The 25,471-nt window shown below is 37.6% G+C and overlaps 1 protein-coding gene across 3 annotated transcripts in view; it reads left to right on the forward strand.

The window, feature by feature from the left end:
• The window catches only part of LOC123867416 (disks large homolog 2-like), a 36,513-nt gene extending 18,532 nt beyond the window's left edge, over positions 1-17,981 (forward strand). For 2 of the 3 annotated variants that reach the window (XM_045909411.1, XM_045909412.1), the window contains exons 3-11: positions 928-1,010; positions 4,185-4,382; positions 6,691-6,771; positions 8,467-8,667; positions 10,602-10,743; positions 12,692-12,761; positions 14,797-15,040; positions 15,326-15,498; positions 16,448-17,981. In XM_045909411.1, coding sequence (XP_045765367.1) covers positions 928-1,010; positions 4,185-4,382; positions 6,691-6,771; positions 8,467-8,667; positions 10,602-10,743; positions 12,692-12,761; positions 14,797-15,040; positions 15,326-15,498; positions 16,448-16,451 — 1,196 coding nt within the window. In that variant the 3' untranslated portion in view covers positions 16,452-17,981. The remainder of the gene's footprint in view (positions 1-927; positions 1,011-4,184; positions 4,383-6,690; positions 6,772-8,466; positions 8,668-10,601; positions 10,744-12,691; positions 12,762-14,796; positions 15,041-15,325; positions 15,499-16,447) is intronic. The other variant, XM_045909413.1, reaches the window with a different exon arrangement.
• Positions 17,982-25,471: the final 7,490 nt, after the last annotated feature.

Below are 25,471 nucleotides of genomic sequence, written 5' to 3' on the forward strand. Positions count from 1 at the left end.
AAATATTATACTTAAATTAGTCTGATGATAAAAACTAAAAGTTATATGGTAGGTTTCTGCCGCACCGCCGTGCCGCCGACCCGTGGTGAATTCATAATTCTTTAGGAAGAAATGCTATGCTAAGAATATAAATTTCATGACACTTTAATGATTATGATACACCGTTGTAAGTTGTAACAGAATATCATAGTTGATACGAATCAGGAGCAGAAATCTCATAACTCGCAAACCCACTGCAGTAAAACTGGCAGGTCTTACAATATACCTACCCAGGCATTAACCATACTAACTTTTATCAAATAGGCATCCACTACTAGGTAGGTACCTCTGGCTATGGGTTCTAGAGTCATAGATTCTTAAATTAGGTTACCTTCTTTTTAAATGCGTAGCCTAATTTTTTTACTTACCAATTAATACACACAACTACTAACTAGTAATTATAATTATTATAATATACGTTGGACCTGCGATTGCCGATCTGTTTTTGAATCAACTTTTCGCAGTTATGAAGATCTGGAACGACTTATCAATAAAACCTAAAAAACATCGAATAATACAATTATTACAAAGTTTTATATAGGTACAATTTTCATGTAGTGTATGGGTATCCTTATGTTTCTATTTATTCAGATCACTACGAAAGGAAAGGAAAGGAAACTTGATTTTTGCCAATTTTGGCGCTGATAGCAGCAAAGGGCGATATGTGAGCGTACTAGGTACTAAATGTTAGTGATGAGACATCTGTCAACATGGTGTCAATAAGAAAACCATTTTACACAGCGTCAATTTTAATTCCGGGTACGCTCGTTAGAGCGCTTCGAATCGGCACAAAAAATAATTACTAACATTTCATAAGGCACACGTACTTTTTCTTCTTGCATCGTACTTGTTTTAGTGGACTTTATAGAATATTTTTCTTGTTGCCAGCGCACGTGAGCAACTATGACAGCGGGCGAGAACAAAATATGATGCACAGTCCGGAGAGTGGGCAGGTCACAGCGAGCTTTCAGGTAGATAATGGTTGTTTACAGTCCAAGAGCGGAAAAGTCCAAGTAAAATGGTCGTCAAAGCCGGCCCCCGGGTCTACAAGGCCTGTTGCCATGATGCATGAAAGTAAATGCATAATGTAAATTGCACATTGCACATCCTTGTTGCAAGCTTGCGCCATACTGATTTCCGCCCTTCCCGCTATCTCGCGCATGACTTCCGGTAGTATTTATGAATAAGTGATTCTACACGCGCACACGCACGCACACACGCACACACACACACACACACACACACACACACACACACACACACACACACACACACACACACACACACACACACACACACACACACACACACACACACGTACACACACACACACACATACACACATACATTCTAATTTAATGTTTTAATTTTAGAAAATCTGTAATTGGCGATATTTGATTTATTAGAATAAGTTCGCTGTAGATGTTCATGTAATAATAAATAAAATAAAAATAAATATATAAAAGGAAAAGGGATATGACTGACTGAGTGATCTATTATCACAGCTCAAACTACTGAACGGATTGGCTGGCAGATAGCTATTATGACGTAGACATCCGCTACGAAAGGATTTTTGAAAATTCTACCTCTACGAGGGTAATATAGGGGTTTGAAATTTGTGTAGTCCACGCGAACGAAATTATGGCCATGCAGGTAGTTTTTTATACAGTAAATTTTTCTGTCTTTTTATAAAATTTTAACGAGCAAATGCTCTTAGTTCAGTATATCTACTTAGCTGTGCTGGTGGCAAATTAAAATGATGTGTACCTATTTCATGAGGCAATGCATAGATAGAATCAATCATTATTTATTTTTCCTTTTTGTGGTTGTTTTATAGTGAAAACTAAGTTTACAATAATTTAAATCGATTAATGTGAACACAACATATTGTTGTGGCTTTGACCTGAAAAGGGTTCTTCATTAATTTCTTTTAAACGTAATTAATTTTAATAATATAGGTATCTAGTATTTACTTTTACGTCTAGTATTTTAAGTTATGTAGTATAATTATCCCATGATATTGTAAAACTAGAGAAGAAATAAAAGGCTTTTTATTTATATTTTATTTTTATTATAAATGTGAAGACAACAGACTGTAGAAAATTTCAAGCATTTTTTAATTGCACCTACCTATCTATATCTATGCCTAGTTTTTTTTTTCTTTTAAATAAAGTATAGCTAGATAGTCTCTAATAATATGGCTAGCGCAGCATTTTGCCCAAGGACACACCGTCAGGTAGACTTACGGTACGCGTAGGTCTAGATCTATAGAGTGCACTTTGACTTTGCTCAAACTTAAGACAGTTAAAATGAGAAAGATTTAGCTCTCTTACATGTATTTCGTTTTAACTCATAGTAAAGTCTGAGCAAAATATGTACACTCCATAAATCTCAGCCTTAAGGCCGATTCACACCAAGCACGTACACGTGACACGTGCGTAAGTCCACGCTTTACGCAAGCGGTGTGCCATGTTTCATACAGTTTCATACATTACAACGCAATGGTTCGCGCTACGTCTACGCTTAAACAACGCATACTCAGCCTGTGTGAACGAGCTATTAGTGTCAGGGGGTTGTATGCAAAGGTTCACAGGTGGCTGTCGCTTACCTCAAAATGCTCTTACATATTTTATACACAAAGCAGTGCGCAAATTTCGCCTCCCAAGAATCGCAGTCGCGTATCTCAAAGTCTACCTTTATTTTTGTAAATATGTAATTGACAGACTACAAGTTTTTACGCTTAGCGACTGCTGTCTGAATTTCGCAACCGGCAGAATGAATGAGTAGCCAAGTTTAGAATAAATTATTGTGTATTAGAAGTGATAGTACCTACCTGCGACTTCGTCCGCGTAGATATAGGTTGCTTAATCCCGCGGGAACTCTTTTATTTTCTGGGATGAAAAGTAGCCTATGTGTTAAGACAGGATATAAGCTATCTCCTTTACAAATTCAACCAAATCCATTCAGTAGTTTTTGCTTGGAAGAGTAACAGACACACACGTGCGCGCACATACACTCACAAACACATACAAGTACATATACAATATACAGTAGTGTGATGTATCATGTATTGTATACTTATATATATAAGACCGTAACTGAACGATTTCTGTACATTAAAATTTTTACTTTCCAAGATAAAGGCTACTTTTTACTCCGCGAAAACAGTTTCCACGGCATTTTGCCTGAAAAACCGCACAATAGATGCCATTTGACACGCCGAGCCTCTAGCTTTTACCTGCCTTTAATGCCGCGCTACTCTTTAGGGACAGAGTCCACCGGGCGGGCCTGGTCAGACCGCATTGCAACGCGAAAATCCACCTGCTATACATTTTATGAAACTGCGTCAACTAGAGCCACACCCAGCGGACGCATACTGAATATGCACTACTGCTCGCCGCACCATTGCTAATCTCTGTCCGTCTCTAATGGACGCCTTCTTTAATCTGCACCCTTCAACATGCCATTCAGCACGGCTTGACTCCACTTGTCTCTACCTGGTGTTCTCTATCTGTGCATTGCCATCAAGTTATATTGCAATTCTTAATCTGAACAGCTAGGACATGGAACAGCCTTCCAGCGTTAGTTTCCCTCCAAATTTCATATGGGTACCTTCAAATCCAAAGTGAATAGGCATCTTCTAGGCAAGCACGCTCCATCTTTGGCTGCATCTTCACTTGCTAGCAGGTCTGATTGCAGCCAAGCACTAGTATATAAATTTTAAAAAAGCTTAGAAAAATATTTTAATGTTTAAATTATCGTGACTGAGTTATTTCCATTTTAAGTAAAGAAAATAATATAGAGACTAAATGCGTGAGTATTTCTAGTCGACCATTTCTATACTTAGATAACTTAAAATTAAAAAAAACCCCAGACACAAAAACTTCTATAAAAAAACTAGAAAAGAGCTGATAACTTTCAAACGGCTGAACCGATTTTCTTCGATTATAGCTAAGAACACTCTCGATCAAGCCATCTTTCAAACAAAAAAAAACTAAATTAAAATCGGTTCATTCATTAAGGAGCTACGAGGCCACAGTACACAGACACAAAAATACACAGATACACACGTCAAACTTATAACACCCCTCCTTTTGGGTCGGGGGTTAAAAAATATATTATATCCACACATATTTTGTCCCCAGTATCTAATGCATCACAGCACTTCAAATCCAGATGACGTTTGGGAAACAACAGATGTTACTTTAGAAAGAGGAGCAAGCGGCCTTGGACTGAGCATAGCGGGAAGCGAAAGCGGCGGTGACGTCAGCATAACCAGGATAGCGCCTAACGGGGCTGCGAAAAACGATGGTCGTTTACAAACTGGAGATATTTTGCTTCAGGTAAATCAAATATATACCTACTTTATTTTAAACAAGTGTAAATTAAAAATTTATAAAACCCCCGAGAAGTGAAGGTTACAGTAACTATAAAAGAGCTGATAACATTCAAACGGCTGAACCGATTTTCTTAAATTATAGCTAAGAACACTCTCGATCAAGCAACCTTTCAAACAAAAAAAAACAAAATAAACTTAAAAATAATATAGAATCATTTTTTTTTTTTAAATAAAAGATCAGCACCCTATATCAATATTCCAATAAAGCGGTCCCAACAGAGTCGGATGATGTGAAATAGCTCAAATTTCTACAAAACGAGATTCGGTTTTTGTTCATTTTAGTGACTCATTTAAGCAGATAAAAGGGGTAGAAAAGTTTCAGCGACTTTACGTTCTTTTGCTGTTCAAATATTTATGGGCCTCGTTGGCACTCTAAACATCCAAGTCACAAAAAATGAATAATAGAGAGAGATGTAGACTTATTTAGGGCGCACAGGTATGAGCAATCTTTTTTTTTATGTAAGCGTTTTGGTTTACGATGTCTTCCATCTGGCAAAACATGCGCAAATCCAAAAAAATCTGTTGTAGAGAAGACCTCTTGCGAAGAAATAAGTTGTACGATCGGCCTCAGAATTCGAGTAGCAACTCCGCGAAACCATTGCATCAAAATCCTGTCGCACTTATGAAATTTTCTTATACGCCGCACACACCTAACGCATGTGCATAACCGTGCTGCGTGAATATGACCATTAAGGTGCTAAACGACTTACGTCCTTGGACGTACCCATGGTACGCGACAGGTCGAGGTGGCAGTCGAAGTATGAAGCGGGGGGACGTCCCGCATACCCGCAAGTCAACGCGCTATCATTCAAATTTATTGACGAGTCAAATCGATGGAAAGTTTAGGCAATGCCATTTACCGATTGGAAAGATTATTGCCTTGCAATTCGTCGAAAGGATAATTCACCGATGCTATAAAAAAATAATGATTTCTGATCCATATTTTTGATTTTAATAGGAAAGTTACTATAGAATCATTTTATTTTGTCGTATTAGTAGGCAGTAAAATTACCAGTCAGTGAATTGTAGTCATTAAACTGGTTTCCCAGGGTTTCCTAGAACAACCCTTTCTCGAATTGATTTATTAGATGATGAATTTAGTTGGAGGATTGGGCCTCGCTCCCTCCGATTAACAACCCTATCAACATAGCCGAAATCGATTTATCGTTCAGATACGATGTCGTGTTTAAATGTCAATTAGGTATATTACAAGGGTCTTCATTACTACCATGTTATCCAAGTTACCATATACAACTATAGGTATTTTAATGTAGTCGAGCAATAACAATATCGATATAATGGATATAATGCATAGAAGATCTCACTCGCCATTTTAGTTCTGTGTGTCAACTGTCATGTTATACGATGATATGGCATTTGACACATGAGCTAAAGTGGTGAGCCCTTTGGTGGTGAGTGAGATCTCAAAATGTACGCACTAACCAAGATTTTAACTGTCACATTATTTTTATTTGTTTCATATTATTATTATGGTCGTTTTCCTACAGGGACTTGACTTTTTGCAGAAATAGTAAATCAGTTAATTTAGTTTCGTTACAGTGAGGTAGTGACCTGTCCAATTTGAATAAAGAACCGTTTCTGCTGATTTGGCACACATCCAAGAGCTTTGCCTAAAGGGTATCACAATATTAACTTAATTTGTTTCTTACGAGTGCGCAATAAAATTGGGAGAAGGGAAATAAGGAAAAATACTCTGCCGTAACAGTAATTTAGTTTCAAAATATTTATATTCGAAGCCGCAGTAACTGAAGAAGATGACTGAAAGCCGAAATTGAATATTTCGGATTTCAGTTGAGACATTTTCTAAGGGTGCGTTTTGTATGTTAAGTTATAGGAAGAGAGCCAGCGCATGCCAGACTTTCGTTATTTTATAAAAGCTGAAAGTTTCTCTGCGTATTGTCACCATCATTGGGACGAACGTTCAGCGACTATGAAGTTTGGATCATGGCGGATAACAGCTAATAAAGGTGTAAAGAATCTAACGTCAAAGTATAAAGTGCGGAAGCTCCGTTTAAGAATTGCACAACCTATACCAATTTTCAGGTGGTGAACAACCTGAAAATTGTGTGGGTAAGCCCTACATATTTTTTGTTCATTTAATAAACAACGACACATGGTGCACTGCAGGCCGCAGTCGGGTTTTTGAAAACTTTTTCATTACTTGTTATTTTGAACTGCAATAATAACGAGCAGAAATACGTTATTTTCTACAGTGACATAATCATTCGCAGGTCAACGACATCTCCGTGGAAGGTGCCCCACATTCTGTCGCCGTAGATGCATTGCAAAAGGCTGGAAATATGGTTAGATTAGTAAGTATTTTTCTTATTAGATACTAGAGGATACCCGCGACTTCGTCCGCGTGGATTTAGGTTTTTAAAGATCCCGTGGGAACTGTTTGATTTTCCGAAATAATAGTTGCCTATGACCAACTACAGGAACTAAGCTACCACGGTACCAAATTACATACAAATCGGTTAGGCGGATGGGTCTTTACGAATCCCGTGGGAACTCTGATTTTCTGGGATAAAAAGTAGCCTATGTCCGTCCCCGGGATATATGCTGACCCTGTACCAAATTTCGTCAGGATCGGTTAAACTGTTGGGCCGTGAAAAGGTAGCAAACAGACAGACAGACAAACAGACAGATAGACACACTTTCGCATTTATAATATTAGTATGAGTTGGTTAGATTAAATTAGCTATTAACTATATTAGCACGGGGGTAATGTGTCCTAGAAGATTTAGGTAATACACAGAACATTATGAAGGCCTTGAAATTGTAAAGCGCGTCGTGTAAAGCGAAACGTAGCGTAGCGAAATGCAGCATAGCGTAATTTGTTTTGAAGCTCCAATATTCCATCCATAAATCAATAACCATAGCGCTCTAAGCGGAAATCAAGAATCTTTTAGTCCATTTTACTCTGATTTCGACACTCGTATCCTATCGATGTTGGTGAGATGTATATTCTCATACTAACTCTACATTAATCATCATTTGTACTACTAATTATTACATCATCTCATCACATCACACCAATATATAAAGGCGAAAGTTTGTTTGTGTGTATGTTTGTTACTCTTTCATGCAAAAACTACTGGGCGGATTTGGCCAAGATTTTTTATTTTGAGATTTTTTGTCTGAATTTGGAATGGACATAGCGTATACCCTGGATTAACACACAGGCTACTTTTTATCCCGAAAAATCAAAGACAGGATTTTGAAAAACCTAAATCCATGCGGAAAAAGTCGCGGGCATTAGCGAGTGTTTTATAAATCGGACGTATTTACGAGAGCAAACTCCATACAGCAAGTTCTGATTACTCTGGTTTCACGTTTTATAAACTCTAAATTGAAAAGTTACATTGCCCTCAAAAGGATGTTATTTATATGACAAATGCGTTAGACCGCAGCCCTCTCCCTGCTGAATACTTATAATGTAAAATAATGACTCGATTCAGAACTTTACACGCCTCGTACTCGTATATTCTAATAATTTTGCAAACGTAAAATCCTATTTTAAAAACATTTTGTGCTGTCCACACTGTGAAGGAAAACTTCGGGAGGAAACCACAAAGCGAGGTTATGCATATAGAGATTTCATTTTATCTACATTTTGAAATTCAGTATCATAAATTTTATTAAAGAAGATTGGCTGCATTTTCACGTTGGAGAGCTGGCTGATCCTTCAGGCAAAAAATGAGCCAGCCCTTCTGCTACCGGATGAGACAATTAACCACGGTGTTCTTGTACATATCGTGGTTTTTAGGGTTCCGTACCCAAAAAGTTCCAACGGACCCTATTACTAAACCTCCGCTGTTCATCCGTCAGCAGGATGTTTCTCATGAACCATAATAGGTAGAGAATTGAAATTTTCACATAATGTGTAGTTCTATTGCCACTATAACAACAAACAATAAAAATTTCAGAATAATTGCCATGAATTCTTGTACAATGGTACGTGTGCTAGTCCGATTGGTACTTGACCGGTTTTTCTATATCAACAGAGAGTAAGAAGAGCTCGAAGACCAATGGTTGTGACGCTCTGTCGAGGGGTGCGTGGACTAGGTTTAGGGATTGCCGGCGGTGCAGACGACGCAGCTGGTGGAGACGGCATCTTTATATCGCACATTGCGGCGGGCGGCGCCGCCCATCACGACGGCAGACTGAAGCTGGGCGATAAAATACTAGCCGTAAGCGATGAACATGTAAGTAAAAAGCTCCATAAACTTAATGAAATCATGGTGATAAAAACACTCTTTGGACGGTCTTCTTACTGGCTACTTAAACATTTTATATACATACCTATACATAGCTTCCTACTTAGGTACATCTTTTTCTGGATTGTAACATTTATGGGATAGCTATAGTTAACAGGGCTCTCTGCGTCACTCACTCCATACAATCGTAGTCCCAATTTCATTTGAATATAAATCAACCAAAGTCCATGAAATGCAGACATATTCTAGAAACTAATATCCGTGCCTGTGGTGTGTTAGATTTTCTAAAAAATATGTAGTATTAAAATTACAGGGACTCAAAGATTTGTATGTGAATTTTTAAGACCGCGTAACTTTGAAACCGAATATTTTAACGGAAATCTGGGAAACCACAGGCATAGATATTAGTTCCCGGAAAATTAGTACAAAATTCCATTGAGTATTATTGGTTAGTATTCCAATGAGACGAACTACGTTTTTATGGAGCGAGTGACGGAGAAGACCCCTCTTAAATCTACTCTAAACAGTACGCCTATAATTATAAATACGAAATTTTGTTTGTTTGTTAATTTATTAGTTTATTTAATCGCGGCGGCGCAACAAAGCAACTTGATTTTTGCATGATTATAGGCTACTTTTCGTTACGGATGACTAAAGAGTTCCCATGCGATTTTAAAAAATCTAAATCCACGCGAATAAAGTTGGGGGCATCGTGAAGGTATAAATAGAAAGAAGAGAAGCATTAAATAGAAGTGACTGGAATAGTACGAAGAAAACTGCTATTCTGACTATGCAGCGTTACGCCTACATCTTGTAGGTAGGTACGAGTACCCTAGTAGGAATCGATAAAATCAGTGAAGTGTACTGAGCAGGAAATATTTGAAGTACATGGTAGTGGTACCCAGCCAATTCACCTTTGACTAGTTCGAAGATTCACCGATGCATCTATAAAGTTTAAGATGTCTATCTTACTATTGGCGTCACTCAGAAAAAGCAGGTATTATTTAAATGTTTTTATCGAATTATTGGAATGTCCTCCTAAAACCTACCCAGAAACACAGGTTCAATGCGCAGAGGTTATTCGAGAGTTTTGATCTAAAAAAACTAATGACAAAATAAATAATTTAATTAGAGCGTGATTGCTATCACAACATATACCTAATTATGCAGTTCACAATCCAAATACGAAAAAATCCGAATCGGATGATGTCTCAAGTTTCTAGATCCATCAATTTAATATGTATGCATAATACAATCTAGGTTAGCTTCGTTAATATGTCATTCAGTAAGTCTGCCCTACAAATTGTCTATTTAATAGCACGCAATACTCTATTGCTTGATTTGCTTGACTTCCTAATGTAATATTTGGTGGACATGGTTTCTACATTTGGCTTAAAGGTAGATGCATACTGAAAGCGCTTACATGTAATGCTACATGTGTATTTGAATTATAACTTAATTCTGATTTATGACTAAACTAGCTAGTCAAACAATTAAACCAATTTGTTATTCTTATCACTACCCATTAATTGGTTAGTTAATTTGTCCTTCAATCACGTCGCAACGGAGCAACGGATCGACGGGATTTTTTGCAATATCACTCTTCAGGTTTTTAACTATACCTACCCATGATATCACTATTATTGTCATTACTTACATACCTAGTCTGAACGGATTACTTGATCGGATGGACCTCTAAAATCTCACGAAAACTCTTTAATTGTCTGGGATAAATAGTGGCCTATATCCGTTTTCAGGATGCAAACTATAGGAAAAATTTTATCAAAATCGGGTAGCGCCGATAGTCCATGAAAGGTTACAGACATACAGACACACTTTCGGATTTTACTACTAAAAAGTCAAAAAAAAAACTAGTATTAGTATGGATTAAGTATATAATAATTATGTTTATTTCCAATCAGGGCGTAGAAACATCTCTAATAGGTGTAACCCACGCCACAGCGGTCTCTGCGCTGCGAAGTACAGGAGACCACGTAACACTTGTAGTTCTACCAGCTGCGGGTTCGATTCCGCCGGTCGCACGAACCGCGCCGCTTTATACCAGTAAGTATAATTTTGTTTTATTTTAAATATAATTTAAATTACAGTAACGTCTTAGCGTAGTGGTGAGTGCTGTGCTTTTTACTTTTTCTGAAAAAAAAATTAATAAGGGGTTTTTTAAATGTAGATATGTTTTGCAGGCAACCTTCCGACATAGTTATCGGAGACTTTGTATAGCTTAACACGGCCTTTTTTTTACCTTATTCTGATCAGACTGCCATGAACCAGCTTCTTTTTTTTGTACTTTGATCATGGTTTTTATGCTAAAGCCTTAGTTTTTTACTTTATTCTATTAAGCTGATATTTATATAATTAGCAATGTAAATAAATAATTACTAAGGGTTACAATAGATAGCTTATACCAAAAAAATCGTCCAATGAGGTTTTTACGAGTGTAAGGTAGTTGTTCGTGGTATAAATTCTGTGTAACTATTGTCACCACACACACTCGAAATTCCTTTACCTTCCTTCCAATACACGGTGAAGGAAAACATCGTGAGGAAACCTGCATGCCTGAGAGTTCTCCATGTTCTCAAAGGTGTGTTAAGTCTGCCAATCCGCATTGGGCCAGCGTGGCAGGCTATGGCCTAAAACCTTCTCAGACCCGTACTCAGTAGTGGGGCGGAAATGGGTTGATCATGACACTCGAAATAATTAAAAATAGTTTAATTTATTACAATATGTATACAACAGTAGTGTAGGTCTGTCATAGTATTGTTTGGAGTCGGTGCCAATGTGGAGACACAAAATTATTGAGAGTAGACGGTTCATGCGTAGAACAGTGCACAACTCTTGTAACACAATACATTATCTACTAAGCTAAATCATTATTTTTTTAATTTTTAATATTGCTTTATTAAAATCGAGTTTTGTTTTTTTATATTTTTGATATTTTTTTGTTAATTAATTATTGTCGTTGCTTATTATAGTGCATATTTAAGTTAAGGTATTAGTAAGTAGATACATAATCGTAAAAATATGAACTCTTTTGAAATTACAATATGAAAACATTTTATGATTTTTATCATTTGGATAGAGGGTAGTATTATTAACATTTTCTGTTAATCAATGTCAGTAATCAATCTCTTTCATATTGACTTCATGTACACTATGTGCTGTTTCAATAGGCCAGCTAGTCTTTTGCATTTCAAATGGAATACATAACAAAATTTAAAATCATTTTAAAATAAATGAATGCTGTAATGGCAGTAGGTATGGTTAGATATTACATAGGAAAATATTAGTTGAATTTCCTTGAATAATCTAGTTAGGATCCCGGTCTCTCGGAACTCACGGGACAAATGACAAGTATCTACACATATTATGGTAGTTAAATATTTGTAACGAACTTTGTTACCTGAAATCTAAGTGCCTTCTAAGGCAGATGTTTATAATTGATATTAGTTCACTAGATACATCTTCACAGTTTCGAACATAGTTCCCAGTTAATAACTGAATTACGGGTTACTAGCATCACATTTACGGGTAACTAGCATCAAAAATAAGCGTTTTAGATTTTTTTACGGGAGACAGTGTTTTACATAGATATTTTTATTAATTCTTAAGTATTGTTTGAAGAAACTGCTTTTAAAAGGTCTTCTTTTTGTGAAATAAATGTACAAAAAATAATTTTTTGATTGTTAACTTAAAATTATATTTAAATTGTAATTTTCCCTTGACACACCGCCACAGTATCAATATTGAGTCGGTTTCGGCTACGCAGGTATTGGTCCTCGCATTGCCGCACAAGGAAAACATTCTTTCTACTGAACCGGCTGAATTTGTAACAAATACGTGAGCTTTAGTTACCCCGTTTTTTTTATTTTTGCAATTACGGGTTCCTGTAATATCATGCCCAGAAATACGGGGAAGCCCATAAAATACGGGGCATCAACCCAAAACTATCTCAAGTTGTGTGTAACAGCTATTTTAAAAAGACTCCAATTTTCAGCGAGAACGCAAGCGACGTCATGTTCCACACTGCATGATCTTGCGGAGGAGGAGCCGAGTAAAATACCCAGGTACTGGTATAGTTATCATTATCATGCACCGCACGTCTACTCTACTCCCGACCTTTCGCACGTATCAAATCAATTGGTTACTATTTTCACTTGCATCGTCAACCCGCCGCCCGCTGTACCCCTATTACCCGAAGTTGTATACAGTGTGTTTTTGTCCCAGTTAAATAAAGTTTAACTGGGACAGTGTTGTTCCCCATACGGGGAAATCCAAAACCATAGGAGGTACAGGGAAACTGTCTAATGAAACTTCAGCTCTTTTTTTTTCTCTCGTCTGGTTTTACAAAGATTAGCCAATGTCAAGTTTGTAGTTATTTACAAGTTAGGGAAACTATATAAGTATGGACTTCGTCTGTGCCGGCGCTCGCCGACACACGCGCGGCGCCCCCTTAGAGCGCTTCCCAGTCAGTTCCAGCATGGTTCCAGCACCAAAGAACACCAGCGAAACACAAAAACCGGCCACTTTTAACAAAAAACACTCCAAAAAGGCACAACACGCGCGCCAGCAAACGCTAACACAGACGAAGTCTCAGAATCAATTTCAGCTCTTTTTTTGTGATAACAATTTTGGCATAGTCAGCTTTTTGACTATGCCATAATTATGACATGATGAGATGTCAAATTGAACTTATCAGTTTCTGAGAAATTGTATGAAAAAACATTCACTTTAATTTGACCAACTTCTGCTGTCCCGATTTCTTTCTTTCCATACAATGAAATGATCCTTGCATGAAACTGAGTCGATCGGCATTTAAAAAAATTTAAGTCAATTTCATTGATTTTTATGGACAATTTACGCTTAACCAAAAATTGACTATGCCAAAATTGTTTTTACAAAAAAGGACCGAAGTTTCCTAAGACAGTTTCCCTGTACCTCCTATGGGTTCGAATTTTCCCAATCTGTCCCAGTTAAAAAAACACGCTGTATATTCATGCCATTAATTATTTGGTCGTACTCTGAATTAAATTATATTTGACGAATGAACGAAAATTATTAGGTACCTGTTATTAACGAAAATTATAATGAGGTAAATTTACGCCGCGTTTACGGGGAATTGAACTCAAAACGATAATAATAACGTGTTAAATAGGGGTCTGTTTACAAATAATTGAAAATGTTCGTTTCATAAATCTATGCAAATATTATATAATATAATGTAATATTTACTAAGCTTTTTAAATAACTTAATTATTAAACGTGGACGAAGTAGCGGGCCAAAGCTAGTAAGTTATAACATAATTGGAATTTATTATTTATATGAAATAAAAGTTATTACATTTTGATCGAAATAAAATTAGTTTTGAAATCATTTAAACAATGGTTATTAATAATTATTAATATTTATTTTCATCGAGTACGATTAGTATCGCTTCGATTATTCATTGTTTGGCTCGTTATGAGACCGCATACTTAATTGAATATTGTGCTGTGAAGCACGATTTATTTGCGCAGTAAAGCCTGAAGCAAACACAACGCGCATTGTACCCTTGTATTTGCCGTGCAGTATTATTCATGACAATTATACTGCACGACAAAATAAACAAGACACGGCAAGACATACGTACATATTACGTACAGAATTATAACTGTTACCGCTAAAGTGCGTAAAACTTACAAAACCAGTTAGCGAAACGGGGGTCGAATGAGTGAAGCTGAATAAAGAAATGAAGCTAGATGTATCCCGTCTTCTGGCGTAGCCCATTTGAAAAACTTGATACCTTTGGTCCCACCGATAACGAATGAGTCAATTTGTCAATAATAAGCATCATCGCCATTCCCATCACCATCCTAACAATAATCATCATCATCAACTGTCAAACCTTGTGACTCTAACTATCAGTACATAGTAATTTGTAGAGTAGTACTATTTATAATCTTTAATTTAAAATTTATTTTTTGTCCTTTTTAGCACCCCATTAAAAGGAAAATGATGCATATATTTCTGCCATTACCGTTTCACCGCGCTGCCGTCGCGCGGTTCATGTGTTTCAGGCTCGGATAAAACGGCACATTCTAATTTAATTTATGTTTGAACAGATGTGTACGGATGGTGCGTCTGGTGCGTACGGGGTCGCGGCTAGGAATGGACATTGTAGGGGGATTGGGAGGGGAGGCAGATGGGACCAGTGGAGAGGAAGATGACACTTGTGGTGTGTTCGTGTCCGGTGTGTCCGCTGAAGGGGCGGCGTACGGGTTGCTCCATAGAGGCGATCGAATATTGAGTGTTGATGGCAGAGACCTCACTCGAGCGACACATGAGCAAGCGGCAGCTGCTTTAAAGGTATAACATTTAAGCGGAATTTACATTACGAAATTAGTGTCATGACATTAATTTCATTATAAATTGCATGTGTAAACGTCTAATTTCGTAATGCATGCGTTACGAAACGCCCTTAAGTTAGCCTTATCTAATTTGTACAAATCGTACCCGCTTGGTATGGTTCCCAGAATACTGGCTGCATTTCCGCACTGGACACCAAGGCTCCTTTGCACAAAAAAATCAGCCATACCTTCCGTCACCGGATGAGGCTATTATCTAAATATGCATATTGTTTTCTATATCAAGCAGTACTCGGGCAACTCTGTCACCGTCGCCGCCCAATACCAGCCCGAGCAATACGAGCGGCTGCGCGCGCGCATCCGAGCGATCAATGCGGCGGCGGCCATGTCACCACACACAAGCACACGCATCGCCATAAACATACCCGTTCGTCCTGATGTTCATACAATTTATCCAAGGTAAGAAAAATAAAATAAAGTAGAAATAAAATGCTCAATTTTATGGCCCCTATTTTCCTAGCTCCCAAAATAATAAAAACGGTGTTAGCCCGTGAATTTTCTATTATTTTGGTGTCTTTTTGCTATCACTTAATTTAATTAAAAGTGTCAATTCAGTGTTTACTGGAATGTTTGGAATGTAATATTGGAATTCTTAGTGGATTTAAATGGGATTTTCATCATTACATTAATTCACGTTCAATGTTTCACGAGGAACGCGTCTATGTGCGGTCTATGTTAACATAAATACATTAGGCATTTTAGGGTACCGTACCAGAAAGGGGCCAACGGGACCCTATCCGTCCGACCGTTCGTCCGTTCGTCCGTCTGTCTCTCAGCGGGCTGATCTCGTGAACCGTAATAGGTAGTTGTCACAGAATGTGTATTTCTATTGCCGCTTGGCGGCACGGCTATTGCTAGTAGGTTGATAAATAGCCACTGCCAAATCCACCCCCCCCCCCCCCCCCCCCCAGCCCAGATAAGAACCCATTTGTTTACCTATTACTAACTGATACCCGCGACTTTGTCCGAGTGGATTTAGGGTTCTAAAAATTCCGTGGGAACCCTTTGATTTTCCGTGAAAAAATGGAGCCTACCTCAATCTCCAAGTCTTTAATTGCTATATCCACGCAAAAAGTCGATCCGTTGCGGCGTGATTGAAGGACAAATCAATAAATAAATACACTTTCGCATATGGTTAGTGATAAATTCCCAAATTGCCTTTGCCGGAAATTGAACCCGGGTTCTCCTGCTTTTAAGATAGAGCCACCAATGCACCAGGGCACTTGGGCATCTATTGCATTAGGTAAGCCCATCACTATGAGGCTGGAACGATTCTATAGTAAGTTTTATAAATTGCATTTCTGGCTTAAATGAACGGATGCGTTATTTAATTTCTATTTTATTTCAGATAGCAGTGATCCAGCTGTGAAATAGAATGTAATAAAATTTTATAAGCGTAGTTAGTGGACATACAATGTGGATTTTACAAATTAAATAATAACGGTATCTATTTTACACTATTTGTTAAAATAACAATACGTTTCATGGTACACTGTAAAGTTTTACTGATTAAATAAATTATGTTTTCGTTGCAATAAGATTTTAATGTTACCAACATTAATTATAAATTATGTTTGTATAATTACTTTATATCATTACTATTATTAAAGAATGTATGTAAGCCTGTATCAGAATGCTTGTCCTATATAAAATAGTTTTGATTCAATTCATGATTCACAACACAAAACTGTTTAGCGATGAGTGGGTCAACGAAGTTTGTATTAAAAGTTCTATATTTATACACTTACTATTTATATAATGCCTTCTTACCTATACGAAAACATAGTAAGTACTATTAAAAAACAAAAATCCCCAATTTTCTCGAAAATACATAAACTTAATTACTATGCGAGAACTTCGCACTTTCTTAAAGTATAATATTGAGCCAAATGTGTAATTGTGTTAGTTTTCGATTCGTACTACAACTTAACTATCAATTTTTTTGTGCACTTGAAAACTTGGACAAAAAACCTTTCTTATGAAATCATATCACTGCACATGTAGACATTTTCCATGCCTAAAAGCGAGTTTACAACAATAAAATATGAGAATCAATATTATTTTCATCCCTCAGGGTGCCTAGTACAGTGGTAATTATCGAGCAAGGGGCGTGACCGTAATTTTTTTTATTAAAACGAATTCAATGTCCTTGAATTATACGAATATGATCCTCTATTTGCCACATTGGCAATAGGTAATCGTAGAGATAAAAAAAAGAGTTAGGCGGCGGCCAATCTTTGTCCTGCTTCCTCCCTTGCCATTAGTTCTTCTTATTTCACGGACTAGATATGCTTAGAATTACTCAAGAAACATCCGTGGTGAGGGTCAAAGATTAATCAAAAAAAAAATAGGGTTTTCCAAAAAATCCTCTACACTAGTAGAGGATGTTACCTAACCTGTAGTACCTAAGTATAAAAAACTTAGGTGCATGTGCAAGCTTATGTATTATACAATAGATCTATTAATTCCACCGCTTTAAATAGACTCGCTTTTCATCTAGCATTTCTGTAACTGAGAGCAATTTTGCATTGTGTGTCCGACATAGGCGTAGAGTGTTCATTAAAATATGGCAGGAGAAATAACGAACTCTCAACTGTGGTGGGAAAGGAATATTATTGACGTTGGCTGACTAAGGGCAAAAACACAACATGAAATAAATTTTATACTCAGGATAAAGTCGTAAGTTACTTTCAGATAATCAAACTTTTATTACACCTAATACTTAACCTAAGAATAATGAAGTTATTTATAGAGTATAATTCTATTCCGCCGATTTTGAAGGAAAAATGGGCTTATTCCTTGGATAAAATCAAAATGACCTGAAATTCGTAACCATGGTAACGGTAGACAAGTAACAAGATAATTAATAATGACATAGACATTGATAGATATGGGTCTACTTATTGTAATTATATCTCTATTGGTCTACCTATTCAAACTTCAAACTGACGAATAATCTCAGTGCTTGACATTTACTCATTCTTTTGACACATTCAAACCTACCATACGATTAGATAACTAAAAAACGCTATTTTGAAAAATAGCTAATCTAAGTGTCATTAGTGAAACGTATTATTATAAGTTATTGAATTAATTTATTGAGTTAATTTTATTATTGGCATAGTTATTGTCGGGTAACGCTATCGTTGGTGAAATTGAGCCTAAGGATGTTTGAGTTACATAATATTATCAAAGTTCAAAGGAATAAATAACTAAACTACAATTTCACACAAACTTCCGTATAATAAGTACATAATTAATATGGTAAGCAACCCAACATGAACGTTGCGTTATGAATAATAATAATAATAATAAATTAAGAGCAGAGAGCACGATCTATATGTACTTTGTATGTACTTTGTTACATAGGACACGTAAAGGATTTGTTAATTAATTATTCTGTTTTATACCTACTATTTGAAATGTTCTTTAGAAAAAATAGTTGTGAGGATGATCATTGATTTCAGAAACAATAACCTTCCAGTTTCATAGGGCTAATCAATTTGACCTCTATTAGTACAAATACACTGGACTTGCTTTTGCAGACCAACTTTTGGAATAACTGGATTATCGCCATTGTGGCGCTGATAGTAGCAGTGAGCTTCTTGTGAGCGTACTCGGAACTAAATGTGACTGATGACTGATGAGACATCTGTCAACATAGTGTAAAAGTGAAGACCCATTCCTAAATTCTAGCACATTGAATATTATGTCCATTTCAGTGATTTGCATCAAACTAAACAGTTGTCCCAATTATTAACAAGCAATTAGTGTACGTTTGGTAGCAAAAACGCTCACAAGTATAAATTTGCCGTTCAGGGCTAATAAACATTTTGAACAACCTCAACTTTATCATATTATTAATTTAACAACTAATCTGTTGTTAACGAATCACCCTTTCAGCCTTTCAGCTATCCAATTTCAGCATTTAATATTTGTCTAGATGGAAAACATTTACACGAAACATGAAGTTTGGCAATTCTAAGAGATTTGTGGAACTCTGGTTCAATTTCAGATATCCTGGATGGTCGCTCGTGGTGAATGGGCACATGAACACTGCCAGGCAAACAACTAATGATTCGTACTTTTATGTGGCGCAATTTGTATGTAGGTTTTTGTGGCGTAAGTTAATAGTTGGGTCTCGGAAGCGCGGTAGCTTTGTGACATTGGTTTGTCTGGTTTGCAATGAGGTTGGTACCTGTGGGGGGGTCTTAGGGCTGCCTTGACTGAGAGAGGCGCATTTGCCTCGAGCGAGGCTCTCCATAGCTGAAGAGCTGGCGCACGCAGCGATGATTCGCAAAGTTTACTTGCTGAGTGAGAATCCTGTAAATGTCAGCTTCTTCTATTTCTTGTCCCTCTCCACTATTAGAAGTTGGTTGTCATCTCATCATACAATTTCCTGTCTTTCGCCAAACGGCTAATAATGCCAACTAGCCGTGTGATATTGTTATGATAGAGACTTTACATTTTGTTCCATGATTTGTCGCATTATTGATGAGTGACTAATTATTAGTAACTAGAATGTATTTATTTAAATTTTTTAGCATATTGCTCTTTTTTAATTTTTATTTGTATTTCTTTTAATATTCATAGCCAGTAAACGAGCAGGTGGATCACCTTATGTTAAATGATTACCGCCGCCCATGAACATTTGCAATACCTACCAGAGGAACCGCCAATAAGTTGCCGGCTTTTCAGGAATTTGTTGATTCGCCCTTTAATGAATCTTGAATATTTAATCAAGGCTATCCAATAAAATTGATTTTTAATTTAATCATAAGACATACCTACTTTGATGTTTGTACACTGATTTAAAAAAAACAAAATATTATGTCTCACAAATATTCCAAAAACAAATGTTGGTTTTATTATTCTTAAAAACTGTTGAATAAAATCTGAGTCAACGCATTTTGGCCTTACCAAAATTTTGAACCTTAATTGTATCTACCTGCTGTTACAGTACTTAGGGCAGGCGCACATATGGCGGAGCGCAGCGCAGAACATTTTCCACAGTCAAAGTATTATCGACATTGTCCGCATTGAAATAATATCTAAAATCAATTGTGCATCCCTGCGGATACTCGCGCATTCGCGCGCCGTCTCGCGCGTGCTCACGCATTCTCTGGTAGAATATCGCGTAATGTATTATGCGATTAGAAAACTTCGCGGGCATGCTCTGCGCTGCGCTCCGCGCGCCGCGCTCCGCCATAATGTACGCCGGCCCTAACAGTACACAGTAACAGTGTGTAGTTGTACTGGTCTAGTATAGTTACATACTATAATTTACGGGCTGTTTATTTTTGATTTTTTAAATCAATGTTTTAGTATATAAGAATTATGTAACATTTAATGTGTTGATGTACCTAATGGTAAAGTTTCTGAACTGTGATATTAAATAATAACTGTAATTATTACTATTATGGACACAGTGAAAGTTAATATACATGAATATTAAAAAATTAACTGTCCTTTTATTCTCAAACCCTGATTAAATAACTCCCTTATTACATTATGTAAGTATATATTATTAATTAGTAATGGTAGATAATCTACTTCTCAATATTTTACAAAATGTTTTTCATTGCCAGGTGAGATCGCAGTCGAGTTGTGAACGAAATAACAGCAGAAAAACTTTCACAACATTTTTCTTACTGGGCATTAATATCACAATGCAACTATCTCTCGAAACTACTTTATGCAGTGACATAAATGTTCCACTAGATGCGGCGTATCATGTTCCAACGAACATCGGTGTTCACCCTCCTGTCAATCGTAATCCGCGTTTGTAAAAATTAAACTAATAAAGCTATTATTGTTATTCTAGTTATCATATTTGAGTTGGTATAGGTAGCTTTAGTGTAGAGTCTGTTATAACTACTAACTTAGGGTGTTTCCATAAAGAAGTAGGTTTTGGGTTCCTGTCGGTGCTGGTCGGTATCGCTCGGTGGAGGTAAAATAGCCTTATGTTATCTTATACCCATTACCTGTATCTTTATGTGAGAGCTCATAAGGTCAGTACCGGAAAACTGGCTCTTTATGCCAGCATTCTTATCTATTTTGGTACAAACGAACTATGTCTAAAGTGGATTGCGCCTGATAGGAGTACGGACAGCGATGTTCGCTGGAACATGTTGTTACTATGAAGCGCCGAATCTAGTAGAACATTTATATCGCTGACTTTAGGCAAGTTACTGATACGTAGAAAATACTGTCACTTTTCCAATAAGTTTCACGAGTCGTAAATCGTCCAACGCTAATATTCAATAAAAACTTTTGGGAACAGACGTTACTGAATCACAAAATGACATTAAGTAAATGTTTAGAGTTCCGAGACTTACTACCGACTACGTACTATGAATAATTTATCCTCTCCAATGCCAATATTTAGATGCGATGAATCTAAATGTATAAAATTAAAAGATGACTGACTGACTGACTCAACGCACAGCTCAAACTACTGGACGGATCGGGTTTAGCATGCTGTGATAGTTATTATGAGACAAACACCCGCTAAGAGAGGATTATTGAAAATTCAACTCCTAAAAGTTTAAAATAGGGGTTTGAAATTTGTGTAGTCCACGCGGACAAAGTCGTGGGCACAAGCTAGTGTTAATAACTCTAGCTTATGCCTGCGACTTCGTCCGCGTTTGGCAATTTCCTGGCATGTAGAGAGTTGCATGCCCAGCCCGATCAGTCCAGTAGTTTGAGCTGTGCGCTGATAGATCAGTCAGTCAGCTTTGCCTTTTATATTTATACAGATTTATATATTTTTCTCACACAAAAGTGAGCTATGTACGGCTCCGGGTTCCAAATCTATCTCTGTATGAAATAGATGATAACCGCGACCTTGGTAACGTTTTCAATTAACGGTTTAGATTCCTAAAAATCCCGCAGGGTCTTTTTGATTTTTTGTGAATAAAAGTAGTCTGTCTGTGTCCGGGATGCAAGCTATTTCCGTAAGTACTAAATTTTATCAAAATCATTAATTCTCTTTTCATGACCCATCTGGCCATGAAAATACCTACTATAGACCGACAAAGAGGTATTTCTTTATCATTTATACTATTAGTTTGGATATGGATGTGTAAAAGGAAATTACTCATTACACACAAAACATTTGCGAAACCATAAATCATTGGCACAAAACAAACATTTGTAGCGAGGGGACCCGAGCAATGTCATCGCTCACTCTCCATGTACATAGACAGTTATTAATCCGACTAATTGATCGTACATACAATTTATAGATTTCATCCACTGTGGCAACGCTCATAAAATTCAACGACGAACAGTCGCCGCTATGTTTTAATTAACACGACAAAAGCTTTCCAAAGCGACAAGAATTCTTTTTTTTTCAGTTAGTTACCAAGTTAGCCCTTGACTGCAATCTCACCTGGTGGTAAGTGATGATGCAGTCTATAATAGAAGCGGGCTAACCTGCAAGGGGCGCGGCCGTTTTCATTAAACCCAGTAGGTATAGGCTGCCATGCCATTGGTTTTTACACGGCATCGTACCGGAACGCTAAATCGCTTGGCGGCACGGCTTTGCCAGTAGGATGGTAACTAGCCACGGCCGAAGCCTCCCACTAGACCAGACCATAAATTTGGAAACTATGAAATTCCAAACCCCTGCCAGGAATCAAACCTGGAACCTCCCACTAATAAGACCACAGCGCTCATCATTGCGCCAGGGATGCCGTCAAAAATTGCATCATCACTAACCACCAGGCGGGTATATAGTCTAGCTATAGTATAAAATCGACAAAATAAGACCTGTATACATGGTAAAGGGAACTGGGGTAGGTATAGTACTTATTATGAGCTTGACCGTCACGAAGGATTTCCGTCGGAGCATGTCTTGTGCACGGGAAGTGGCCGTTTTGACTTTTCCTTTGTACCAGTAGCTGTACGTAAGAGGTTTCAATTTTTATTTGAATCGTATGACCTAGTTTTGACAACGTATATCAATCGATTGTGATTGTTTAGCAACGTTGATTAAAGTCGGTAATTGGATGGGTGACCGACTTCAGAGGCCGAATTTGGCCTCCGTGCCGCCGTTGGCCCTGGTTATTGTCGCTAACATCTGATAATACGTAACTGTCGAAATCTCGTTTTCTTAGCCGAGTTGTAAGCGAAAGGATCTGGGAACCCATCGAATTATTATCCCAAGAGAACTACCATTATAGGATTAATGGAAAGGGTTCACGACCCTCAATAATGAGGAATACTACTATATATAGAGAGCGAGATTAATATTAAAGAAGTGGTGATGGCCTAGTGCTGTGGTTAAAACTTCGGGCTCCTAGTCGAGGTGTCTGGGGTCCAACCCTTTAACTTTTTGGAGCTATTTTAATTTAATTTAAACAACTTTATTGTAACAAAATTACAAAGACAGAATATATGATACACTTAATTAACCATAGGGCGACCTTATCACTAGAGTGATCTCTCCCAGGTAACCCATACTTACGAACCTACAGAACTGTAAGACGGGAAGTCGCCATGCAGCTATACATATTATATACTTACAATTAGGTATACATAAACATACACTCTAATAGTTAAACATACATACACTCTATAGGAGCTACGTGCGTTTTAAGCATTTAAATATCACTTGAGGAAGAGGAAACCCGCATTCCTCAGAATCCTCTATAATATTCTCAAAAATGTGTCAAGTCCGCCCATCCGCACTCGGCCAGGCGTAGTAAGCTATTGTCATCATCATCATCATTATCAACCGATTGATGTCCACAGCTCTTGTAGGGACTTCTACGCACCACAGTCTTGCGCCGCCTGAATGCAGCGGCTCCCTACGACTTGTTTGATATCATCTATCCAGAGGGTCATCAGAGGGTCTTTTAACGCTGCGCTTTCCGGTGTGAGATCGCCATTCTAGCACTCTAAGTCTTTTTTTGAACTAAGTATGTGCCCTGCCCGTTGCCACTTCAGCTTGGCAACCCGTTGAACTGTGTCGGTTACTCTGATTCTCCTGATTCTCCTGCGGACTCTTCTCATTCTGAGAGGAGACCTGTGCTCAAATGGGAGCCGGGCGATCTGTTGATCATAATAATGATAATTAACATCAAAGAGAGGTCGTAAAAAGTGTACCTGGCGAGTCTCCGTTTAGATTGGCGTCTATAGCTGTTATTTGGACAGGAAGACATTTTATCACTCCTACTTTTAAAATTGTAAGTTACAGATCGTACGAATGAAGACCTAAATTGATTTCCAAATCCATTCACACGCTTATTCTGTTACTTGTGCTACATTAACTCCGTGTCATGTACATATCCGAATGTCATATTCAACATTTCTCCGAATATACAGAATTGGAGCCTACGTCAGCCGGACGCATACTCGTAAATCCCTTTCTAAACTTGTTTCCGAAAGCGTTAACATAAAGATACATTGTATGCTAACTGAGCTATGCAAGTTTTGAGTGAATTATTTGGTAATGGAATTAAAAACATGGGGTTATTCAGGGGGCGGACCAACAAATTCCTTAAAGGGCGCCAACGCATTGGCGGTTACTCCGGCGTTGCTAATGTTCATGGGCGGCAGTAATCACCTTAACATCAGGTGATAGACTTGCTAATTTGCTCTCTATTTTTATTTTAAAAAAACGGCCAAGTCAGATTCGCGCACTGAGGGTTCCGTACTACAGTCATATTGATACAGAAAGTTGAAAATACTAATTTTTTTGTGATGTAACCATAAACTCACGGTTTCCGGATTGTTCCCCTTGCGTGTGCTATAAAGGTGCCCACGCTCTTGAACTGAACTGCTCAAGTGCGTGGGCACCTTTAGACCTACCTAGCTACCAAATTTCATGATTCTAGGTCAACAGGAAGCACCCTATAGGTTTTTGTATAGACACGACAGACAGACAGACAGACAGACAGACAAGCTTTTCCGAGTTAGAACATCGCACTAACTGAACTATTTTATAAATCGTTGTGTTTGTTATTGTTGATTCTAAATACAGTAGGTATATGGTATATATACCGAAATTTCATACTCCTAACTAGCCGTCTGCGTGACTGAAGGACGAATTTACAAACAAACACACTTTCCCAATTATAAAATACTAGAGGATGCCCGCGACTTCGCTCCGCGTGGATTTAGGATTTTGAAGATCCCGTGGGAACTCTTTGATTTTCTGGGATAAAAAGTAGCCTATTTATCCCAGAAAATCAAAGAGTTCCCACGGGATCTTCAAAATCCTAAATCCACGCGGAGCGAAGTCGCGGGCATCCTCTAGTATTTTATAATTGGGAAAGTGTGTTTGTTTGTTAATCCGTCTTTCAGTCACGCAGTCGGCTAGTACCAAATTTCGTCAGAATCGGTTAAACTGTTGGGCCGTGAAAAG

This window comes from Maniola jurtina, chromosome 8 (genome assembly GCF_905333055.1).
Source record: "Maniola jurtina chromosome 8, ilManJurt1.1, whole genome shotgun sequence".
In the NCBI taxonomy this organism is placed as follows: domain Eukaryota; kingdom Metazoa; phylum Arthropoda; class Insecta; order Lepidoptera; family Nymphalidae; genus Maniola; species Maniola jurtina.